The 11424-nt window shown below is 36.6% G+C and overlaps 1 protein-coding gene across 2 annotated transcripts in view; it reads left to right on the top strand.

The window, feature by feature from the left end:
• fancc (FA complementation group C) overlaps positions 1–11424 on the top strand; it is a 46747-nt gene that overhangs the window by 8440 nt on the left and 26883 nt on the right. The window contains exons 3-8 of one of the 2 annotated variants that reach the window (XM_015034476.1): positions 1817–1904; positions 2022–2116; positions 9282–9389; positions 9457–9521; positions 10102–10266; positions 10899–11052. In XM_015034476.1, the coding sequence (XP_014889962.1) occupies positions 1817–1904; positions 2022–2116; positions 9282–9389; positions 9457–9521; positions 10102–10266; positions 10899–11052 (675 nt within the window). The remainder of the gene's footprint in view (positions 1–1816; positions 1905–2021; positions 2117–9281; positions 9390–9456; positions 9522–10101; positions 10267–10898; positions 11053–11424) is intronic. The other variant, XM_015034477.1, reaches the window with a different exon arrangement.

Below are 11424 nucleotides of genomic sequence, written 5' to 3'. Positions count from 1 at the left end.
AGGGGAGGATTATTGCAAAACCCCCACCCTTTCAAAACCCAAATTTTAAAATTAATTTTTCCGAGATAATCTTTTTTTTTTTTTTTTTTTTTTTTTTTTTTTGCCATTTCTTTGTTAGATGCAGCGGTCTCCATTTTCACAGTGATGGTCTCAACAATATTATCGTGGAAAAATGTATCGTCCAGAAAAATCTGTTATCGTGACAGGTTTAGTTTGTGGTCCACTTCGCTTTACAACAGTTTTGAGTTGTGAGAATGGATTGATACTGTTTCAAGCTGATGCCAGTGCACATTTTACCTGCACAGTCAGAGAAAGAGATAGAACTTCCATAATGCATTTCTTGTAATATTAACTAATTATTGCTGCTACTTAAAGAATCTACTTACCAGAGACACACAGAGTTGTGTAAAAACCCCTTAACTGTTATGAGGATACTCATTGTGTTTTGAGGGTGACAGTTAAGGGGTTAATCACAGTTATGTCCAATTGCGCCTAAATAAATGCACGTCTATATTCAAATAAACAATTTGTAATTGATTTAATATTTCCTTAACCCTTTTTGAAGAAGAATTAATCTTTTTTATGTAGTTGTAAAAAGGGAAGCTGTTGGTGTGTAGAACAGGATTAGCATGACTAGTTACTATGAATTACACACACACACAAACATGCTAATGCTTGATTTGTTTGGGTCCATTGCTGTGGGGGTAATGTTTCTAAAGTTTTATTGGAGTGATTGGCTGGTTCTCATTCTTTCAGTCTGTGTACTACCCTCCCCCGCATGCTGGGAAGAAGCTCTCTTTCCGTCAATTAAACTTGAACACAGTTATTGTGTAGGTGCAGCTCTCAGAGGAGCCTCGAGGTAAATCCAGGGCTTTTCTCCAGCTGCTTATCAGACACATCCTTCTGCAAATTCTGAAACTGGTAAACCAACTTCTCATTGGATTGCTTTCCTTTGCTCTTTTAGTAGAAACAAACATGGATGTAATTTGTGCATGCATTAGAACCATTAACTTCCACGTGTACCTTAAAATGACAAAAGTTTACATTTTCATTGTTTTTCTTGTCAAACTTGTCTCAGTTTAGAGCTTCACATATTAGATAAACCCTAAAATACATATGCATGATTTATACGTATTTTGCGTCTTTGGTGTCTTTCTTCACCATCTATTTCATTCTAATCTATAAAATGTCTCCTTAGGCTCCTTGGCCAGTATGTAATCAGTCACTTCTGTCAAAAAATGTCTGGTTGTAATCACAACAAGATACATGGTCATAATTAGAGACAGTGCTAGTGAGGCTTTGATGCCAATTGTGCCCTGGTAGTCAGTCGTAATTGCTTTCTTTTGTGATGGCTTATTCTTATGGGCATTCCTTCAGTCACAGAGCATTCAACAGTTTGTATTGTAAATGAGCATTCCTTCTCTGTTGCATCAGCAACACACACACACACACACACACACACACACACACACACACACACACACGTTTACCGTACAGCATTTACCATAGACTATTCAGCAATCGGGAGGCCAAATGTGAGGGCTGAGCAACACACAGAAACTGTGTTGTTGCAGACAATAGCTGGGGTATTTAGGTTCTATTTAAACTCTGCTTGACCTACCATTATGATTCCCATTAGTAGTGATCTCATCCTCTCAAATTAGTCGTTAGTCTTTCTCCATGACACACTGCTGTTTAAATATAAAGGCCTGAATTTGTTTTTTGTTTTTTTACGTTGATATCGTTTCTTTTTAAAACTGCTTAAATGTTAATTTATGTCTTTTTTTTTCTTTCCTTTTTATTCTGTTTCTCTTAGAGCTCCACAACAGAAACCTTGAATAGGCTTCCCTTATTAGGTCAGCTTTTAGGCCGGCTGTGCTGGAACTCTCATGTCACTGCAGAAGGTGAATCTATGCTTTGGGCATTACTTTATCTGTCTTTTTAAAACCCACTGACAAACAGAAACAACAGACATGAAAATTAACCTGAGAAAATTGGTAAATCTTGTGTGTGTCTTGCAGGTGCAAGCAGGGGACTTCTCCTTCAGTGTTTGTTGGCTCTGTATTCTGAGCATCCAAGCAATGCAGTGGAAGGAAAAGCCAACCAGTGGATACAGGTAGAAACTGATCTGTTAAAATAAACTGCTTGACAAATTAGCCATTATTTAATGGTTTTATTGACCAATATTAGTTTTGCAGCTCTAGCCTGCAAAACTAGATGTATCTAGACACGACACATGTGAAGATACATCGCCAGTGATGAAATTCATTATATAAATACAGATGGGCTGCGACAGACTGGCGACCTGTCCAGGGTGTACCCTGCCTCTTGCCCAAAACGTTTGCTGGAGATACCCCTCCTGATACCCTCCTGACACACACGGACAAGGGTGTGCAGAAAATGGATGGATGGATGGAAATACAGAAAGAAAAATTATATGACATGAAGCGATTCATCCATCAATCACAATATAGATCAACTTAATTATTTTAGGGAAAACAGTTACATTTGATGCATTTCAGCTAGATTCAGCATGACAAAGCAAAAGAAAAAGAAATGTAATCATTAAAAAAAAAAAAAAAACAAGAAAGAGACACTGAGACCCAAGTGAATACTAATACTATTAGCCTGGGTGTTTTTAAAGTAGGCATCTGTAATTATCTCTGAATGAGCAGAGCTATTATAGAAACCACAGGAAAATAGTTACTGATTGCTTCTGGATCTCCTCACCCATGACGAGTCCAAACTTGAGGCAGATAAAGTTGGGATGTAGCAGGCGGTTTTCCACATTCACAGCAAGTTGATCTCATGAGTATTACTTTAAGTAGTGCTAATTTATAGTTACCTAGTTCTGTGCGTTTTAATTGCCGCCTCCATTTTTATCCTCCTGTTGTCTGTGGCATACACATTCACCAGGCTCTGCCTTCTTAGTGGCTTTGGTCATCTGCTTTCTAACTAAGAGTTAAAAAGAGGAGTAATACTCGAAATCAAATGATGGGTTGCAGTATTTTTCTAAATAAAAGGATAACGTTTCTCATTATTAAATGTTTCTGGTTTTATGGTGCAATAAAATAAGACAATACATCCAAACTGAAATCCCAAAATTGCATTCTTTAACAGCTGCTTTAGCAATGCACTCGCTACTATTTACCATAGTGGCAGCTTCTTTGGGTTCTGTGTGGAGTGTGGAGGAGTCTCAAGCAGCAGTTTAGTAAGTTATCCAGGTGTTGTTCCTTACACAAACCTGTGTGGCTTGGTCAATGGAGATTTAGAAGGAGGAATGACCACACTATTTTTGTGTCAATCTTAAAACCCACACTGGGCTGGCAGTAGTTTAATTTATTGCTAGTGTTTGGCACTGTATATCTACCACTTGCGCTGCATTTTACCATGGGATATTGCTCATATCAGGGAGAAATGGTGTTTACTCAGACAATCAGGCAGGCTGAAATTGATGGTGGAGGTGTGGAAACCACCCATATTTTTAAGGATTTTGCTTTGATGGGGAGGACACAACAAGGTGCAAGAGAGCAGGAGACTGAACATCTATACCCTCTTAGAGATCCTGGAAACTGTACTAGAATTTTAATCTTGTGTAAAGAGGATGTAAGCAAAGGTTTAACAGAATTACACAACTGATGGCCACTGCACAGCAAAGTTGGAAAAAATTGTGACAAAATCTCCTGTGTTTCCAGCCTTTATTGATATTGAATTACTTGTGGTAAATTGTGCGTAACAGTGTATTCTTCCAGATCTTTTTCATATGCCAGTTTTCATCACACTGGGCTGGGTCATTTTATTGTTTGTGTTCTGGATGACTTGACATAAAGATTACTTGGCAATAAAACACTTTTTTTTTTTAAAACAAAAGCTCTTTAAATAATTCTTCTTTGACAGTCTCTGGACTGCTGAAGAGATTTTCTATTTCATTTATTTTAATAGGGATGTGCTTTCCATCTCTGTCTTTCCAATCCAATTGAATAGTCATAATGAAGTGAGTAGATTGTGTCTCTATTCGTCTTAGTCTGCATAGTCTCCAACTATGTTTCACATTTTAAAGTCAAATTAAAAGTGACTGTTTCACAGCCTCTGATTATCATTTAAGAATCCGCCTTTATATTAGGGCTAGCCAGCAAAGCGCCCTGTGTGTTCTGTAGGCGAGCGCAAAGAGGAGGGAAAGGGAAGAGGGGGAAGAAAAGCTTCTGCCATTTTCAACTTTGAGAGGGTTCACACAGATGGCTTATGATAAACAATGTGAAACCTTCACATTTCTGCCAGATTAACTGTGTGTTTGTATTCTTTTGATTAATTTCTCATCTAAAAAAAACATCTTGCTAATTAAAACAGAGCCTAGAAAGTAAACTTTGAATTTTGCCAGATGTTCTTTGACCTGTCGGAGGGGAAGCTGAGTGCAAGTGACCACAGCGGTGTCTGCATCTGTGTCAAGATGTTTCTATGTGTGGCAATATTGTATGTTTTGTGCAGGATATACTGGCCACATGTTCAGTAGTGTAGAAGGTAAAATAATAGTTACAATAATTGAAATTGTATTGATGTATTGAGGCTGTAAATAGATTACAGGCTTACAAGGTTCCCCATTTTTCCTCCAAATGTAAAAGTGGTCATTGTGGCCTAATAGTTCTACTTTAGTTTCATCAGACAACAGGACATGTCTCCAAAAATGAAGGTCTTTGTCCTTATCTGCATTAGAAAACTGCAAATTATTTATTTATTTATGGCTTTCGTTCTGGGGTCGATTTGCATATTTCAGACCAAAACACATCCATCTCTGGGACACAGAACTAACCTCCATCCTGAGTGGTAGGATGGTTAGACATTCCCACCACATCTGTACTTGTGTGTAATTGCTTGGACAGATTAACTTTCAACTTTCAAGCATCTTCAAATTGTCTAAAGACTTCCCCCATTGTTCCCAGTGTTTCCTTGAAATACATCCATCTACCTCCAATTAACTCAAGTGTGTCAGTAAAAGTTTGCAAAACCATGATACCGTAATCTGGGTTTCCCTCGTATTTCAAAGAGATTCTACTCATTCTCTAGGTAAACTTATATTTTTGAAGGTATTAATAAATAAATCTGACATATTCTTCCTGTTATTGTTCAGCAAATGGAAACAATTTTAGTAATTCTGACCAAAAACAAGATAAGTGTGGTTGCATCGAATTTTATAAAAGGGTATTGGAGTAAAAGAGGTTGAATACGAATGTATGGCACATTTTGTTATATTGCTGTGATCTTGAAAATTATTTTTTTTTCTACTTTATAGTTATAGAGCAAGATTTTCAATGATCCAAAAGCGTCTTGTACAACAGTCATTGTCAGCTTTTCTACATTCCCTCCTTTTATTTTTTGAAGAATCTTCCATTTACCACCAGTGATGCGAATGACGAGAAGCACAGCAAAATCCTTTCGCAACAACTTAGCTTGTCTGTCGGGAAGAGCAGAGCAGATGATCTGTTTTAGGTCAGAGATGCTCCTTCTTTGTCTCTGTGTCTGCATAGCGCTGCCTGTCTTGGAATGTGAGGCAAAGCCTGTTTTTTGTTATCCTTGACTGATTGTTCTCCTTAACATTGTTTTCTTATTTCCTTCTTGAGAAACTGACTGTCAGCTGCTATGTGGCATCCAAATGCTTTGTTCATGTACATTTAGGTGATTTTGAGAATTTAATGAAATGTTTTTGTTTCTTTGCTGTTGCATGTTTGCAGCGGCATGTTTCCCCCAATTGATGCATATAGTGTGTACAGTATTTCTCTCTCTTTGCTTCAGCTCCCTGTCTGTCTCTCTTCTCCACATCTGAGCTTTCACATAGGGTTTGATGAACTCTGGGGTATAGCCACAAAGCTCCAGGCTGATAGTCATTAACTCTGTTGGTCTGTTTCTCAACATCCTGCACATGTAAAAGGACCTCACAGTGCTGCAGTAAAATGATCTTTGAGAAGATGACAGTAATGCAAGTAAGAGTGTAAGTAGTGAGGGTGTAATTTTAGATAGCCAAACAATCAGCTGAATGGTAGCTTAATCTGGTCTTTAGCTGCTCAAGGAACCACAAATATTCCCTGCAGCAACTGTAGCCACTTTATATATTTGCTCATACTAAGTTTTCATTTTATTATTAAAAATAAAAACATTCCCTCTTCATATTAGGTTCATTTTAAATGTCATTGTATGAATAAAATTCACTTCATGGTTCCAAGCACCTGGATGATTGCCTTCATTCATTCTCTTCCTTTTTGCTTAGTTTGTGATTTTCTTTCTCTCCTTTGTAAACGACAAAAGTAAAAAAAAATAAATCCCACCTGCATTAAATTATAGATTTTAATGAATGGACAGTTATCTAACTAAAACTTTTCAAAAATGCTAAAGGAATGTGCAAAAAAAAAACCTCATGACTCCGTGGTTGGTTGTCTGTAAGGTCTTAATTTTTTTGGAGTCTCTAAATGTAAACTATTTGCAGTTTATTTGTATTTTGGAAATATGCTTTATATTACTTTGTTTTGTGATTTGTATTTGTGGCTGAGTGATGTACTTACAACATTTTTGTTAAATTATCCACTTCCAGCTCCTTAGTAATGCACATTTAAACAGGTTCTGTGTGTTTACAGAAATTTTTGTAATAGTTAACTAAAATCCATCCTCAATGCTTTTTGCTGAGCTTATAATAAACTGTAAGGACTGATGCTGGGTATTTTTATTTGGGTATTCATTATTTGACCAGTAAAATATCTGAAAATAAAACAGTAGCACAGTAACACTTCTGCTCAATATGTAGTACAAAAGCCAAAACATGACATTACAGTATTATAATTTTAATAAAGTATGTAAGCATAAGCAATTTGGCTTGTGGAAAGTGAGATAACTCGCATAGGTTTTGAATCATAATTTTTAAGCATTTCTGGACAGCATTGACACTCTGAAACCAAACTCCACATTAAATTGAGTGGTTCCTAAATTTAAATTATAATGATATTACAAGTCTAAAAAAGTAAAGTCATTGCTTTTAGCTTTAATAACATTCACATTGCTTTGCCATGTCACATAAAATCCATTGAATTTTGTGGGTGTGTTGGTCAAAATGTGAACATGTTGCTTTGGTATGAACACTTTTGAAAGGAAAAGTGTGTTAACTGTGCATAAAGAGAAATATACAAGAGAGCTGGATTTTTTTTTTTTATAAAAGTAACTAACACTTAACATTTTTTTTGGATACCATCAACTATGTGGGCTAACCCTTTATAGCCCCTCGACTGTTAGTGGGTGTTGTACAAATACTGGATGGGCATACAGATTTATTACTCCAAGTTTGAGGTTGGGTTGGTTCTAAATCAGTGCTTTTAGAGATCCAAATTCTTTATTTGTGCTCTTCCAGTGGATTTCATCTCCCCTTTTTTGTCTCTGCTGTTTTGACCATCTGAGGCTATACTTAAGTCTGTCATTGGTTTTTCAATCATGGTGTAGTAATTGTTAACAGACACCCATCCAAAGCAAGTCTTTGCCTCATGCCTTTTTTCTTACATCTTCTGTTTTAATTTTAGATTTATGGGGGGATCATTGCTATGGCAGTAACTTGTCCCCAAAGCCAATTCAAGTTGCTTTTTTCTGTGTGAGAAAGATGGCTTTTGACCTAAAGTATTTGCCACCCATCTATCTTTCTGTTCTTTATCCCATTCCTCTGGTGACCACACACTTTTTCCCCCTGTTCAGAATACAGACATCACAGTGACTTTCAGTCTCTGATACTTATTCTAACCAAACCTTCCTTACTTCTCATTCCCCGTCCCCACTGTGCCTCCTTACTAACTGTGGGTTGAGTGTGATTGGCTTTGTATGTACTATATGTGCTGGGTTTGAGGGCTCTCAGATGGTAGTGATTGGGGTGGTTTTGTGAGACTATGTGGAGGGTAAGCATCCTAGCGTGCTGCACAGCCAGGCCGGAAAAACCACAGGGCTGCACCAACAGCTCTGCAGTACTACTTTTCCTCAGATTTAGGTTTCACTGCTCTCTTCTTTTTATACATACTCAACATCCCACAGTGTCTTTCTCTTCTTATTTCCTTTTGTCTTTTATCCTGGTGTTTCAAAGCGGTTTGTATTTTTTCACTACTTGGTGAGCCATATGCCTTGGTTTTGCTGTGTAGACAAGATGTCAAGTTTTAGGTATTCAGCTTGTATTAATAAGTCGATTTCTTGTGGGTAAATTAAAAGGGTTGTTTCAAAGGCTTGAACAAGCTTTTGATTTGGTATCCTTGGGTTACACACAAGAACACACGCGCACACACACACACACACACACACACATGCATACAAGCACAACACAACCACAAAGTTGTATATAAAGCATTCAGACACTGCTTTGAATCCAGTCAGAGGTATAATGAGTAAACAGCTGACCTTAACAATTATACTGCCAATATCCTTCAATGACTTTTGTGATTCTTATTTTGCAATAGCATAAGCAATTAGCAATTACCTCTAATTTAAATTTGATGTCTTGAGGTTTATCTCAAGACCCTTCACTTTTGGCTGGGGTATAGACCCCATCTTTGGGAGCCACTCTAAGGTGCGTTTAGATGTTACCAGATCTAATCTAAAATGTAGAGGTGATTGTGGCTTTTCAGGTGGTTCTTCTATTTTGGTAAATCTCTTTGCCTTCCAATAGAAACTTCTAAGATGCTTTTAAAATTAGTCCTGTGACCCGGTTGGAAATTAACATAATTTTATTTTTATATTTCTTTCCTGTATTTTTTAAATTATTTTCTTCTGCTACATTACAACTTTTAGTTTTATTCTGTTTTGATTTCTATGAAGTTATTATATTTCCCACAGATTTGCTTCAACATTATTGCTGTGCAGCTTTCAAAAAAATTACTATATTAATAAAGTTGGCATTGTCCAGTTTATGTTCTTACCATATACTTTGAGTGGATTCCTTTGCTTCATTTCACCCAACATTGTTCGCAGCTGATTATGGGTTGGGTTCATTATTCTTGTGTATCATGAGGCCCGGTTGTAAAATGGCAAGGGTCTGTTACAAAGAATGCTCGTTTCTACTTCTACTTGTATGCTGCCCCTTACATTCATACTTAATTATTGGAATACCTTTTCTCCACTCATGTGTTTCAAATGATGTGATGCTGACATAGTCATCTGGTTTTCCAGCAACCAATTAGATTTGCTGTATTGAAACTTTTGGTTTTGGTAAATTGTTGCATTCATGAGGTGCCAAACCTCTGCTGCATATTGTTTCTTCTGCTCCACCACAGAAAGTCCTGTGTCATCTGGCTACAGACGAAGAAGATGGTGCAGCCGTGGTACTGATGAAGCATTTAGCAGTGCCAACCAAAGAGTACCATCTTAACGTGCTGAAAAAGGTATTTTGTTCTTACAGCTTCTCTTTACAAGCATACTTGCATTTCATTTTGATTTCTTACATTTCAGATGGTGACAAGAATACAGGAAAGCATTGGGAATAGTCGGTGTTCTGTGAGCAGCACAAATAAGGGGTAAATATAATTCACATTCAAACAAGCTGTACTCATGGTAGATTGGTTTCTGTTCTGTTGCAAAAAAATTTATCAATAAAACAAACAAAAAATGCATAAATAAAATAAATACAAAAAGACTTTCATGTATCTGTTCAGTTACACACAGCAGTAGTGCATCACATTCCCACAATTAAAATGTTTCACAAATTTGTGAGTTTTATAATGTTAGTAAATTAATTTAACATCATTTGAGTTCAAAAAGATACAATTAGTTTTTTTTAATTTTTAGCTTGTTCTGTTCTTGTGGTCTGAATCTTAAGGTTAGGATCTAATGTCTGCCTCATTAATGCACAGTACTTTATTTACAAAAAAACAAAAAACAAAGAAATAAACACTATAAATAGTTGCAATAAAAAGTTCTGTTAAGAACATTACAACTGTGTCTGTGCTTTTTAGGGGAACTATGAAAAAGTTGACTTTAAATGAAAAACAAAGCTATGCAGGAAACATAAGCAAACATTAAGTCTAATCTTCACCTCCTATTGTTCTGTCTGCACAGTAATATAAATGTCTTTAACATTTCTCAAACTCCACATAGGTGTTCATGTGGCAGTGTTTGGGCTGCATCAGAGGCTTGTGTGCCTCTCATCACATGTCCTGAAGCGTCTCCTCTTATTGGTGCTTTGCTGCAGCAGCAGATGACTTGCATCAGAGAAGGTCTGAGTGAAAACTTCCTTGGTGCTCTACACTCTGCCTACTCCAGGTACAGCAAATGTTTCTACTGCATTTTTAGCTTGTGCTGCCATATTTGAGAAAAATATGCTAAGTGTCTCAGTAGAGTGCAGTGTTGTACTCATTAAGGACTATTTCATATCACAGTTGTAAAAAGGATGTAAAGTCTTCATTACTAGAAAAGTTGGGAGGTTTTCAGAAATGCTGTAAAATCTTACAGTTGTGGAATAAAACTGAATACAGTTTTCAAGTATTTATTCATAAATCTTAATATATTCATTTCCAATTTGGAGATGAAAGGGATTTAATTCTACTTAAATGATTACAACTGAGGAAAAAAACGTTAGAACACCCTCCTACCTAAGAGGTGGCTTTACCCCCTTTTGACTGAAATAGCTGCAGGGAAACACTTCTGGTAGCCATCTACCCGTCGCTGACATCACGTCTGAGTAAGGTTTTTCCTACTCCTCACTTTCAGCTGCAAGATATTTTAGTGGTTCTTCTACTGCCTGCTTCAATTCTCCTGAAAATGCCAAGAAAAGGATCAAGTTACCATTAGCATATGTGCTAATAGTATCTAGTATAATATAGTATAGTATAATATAATATAGTGTCAAAAATATAAAATTTTATTTTAAAATACAGCCCTTCAAATATTTCCAGATGCGACCTGCTACTGGACGAGCAGGCAGTTGTTTCCCTGTGGTATCAGAGCTTACCCAGCCTGGAGGAAGCTGTGCTCAATCTGTTGGCGTCTGCTACTGCAGCAGGATCAACACCAAGCCAGGTGGAGGAGCAAGTGTCGAAGTCGTTATTGGTGAGTCCTCTTTTCGTGATTATAGAAACATGTCCGACTGCCCACATCTGACAGTGGGACGTGACAAACAACTGTCGACGCACTATTGTATACGCTACCATGTTTGACCAAGTAGAACAGGTTGAGTGATTAGTGAGGTGGGATGTTAAAGAGACAGAATACAAAATGAATGTTTTTAAACAGATTTTGTCCCTGCGTTTAAGGGTGTTAACAAAAACAAACTTGTATTTTACACTTTTTAAATTAAAATAAAAATGTTTTAGATTTTAGACACACTCGAGTGTAAAAAAAAAAAAAAAAAAATTATATATATATATATATATATATATATATATATATAAAAAATTTGAGGAAGAAAAAAAAAGAGAGTTT

This window comes from Poecilia latipinna, unplaced genomic scaffold (genome assembly GCF_001443285.1).
Source record: "Poecilia latipinna isolate Pla-1442-1.1 unplaced genomic scaffold, P_latipinna-1.0 Scaffold300, whole genome shotgun sequence".
NCBI lineage: Eukaryota > Metazoa > Chordata > Actinopteri > Cyprinodontiformes > Poeciliidae > Poecilia > Poecilia latipinna.
This window is presented reverse-complemented; position numbering and strand designations above follow the sequence as displayed.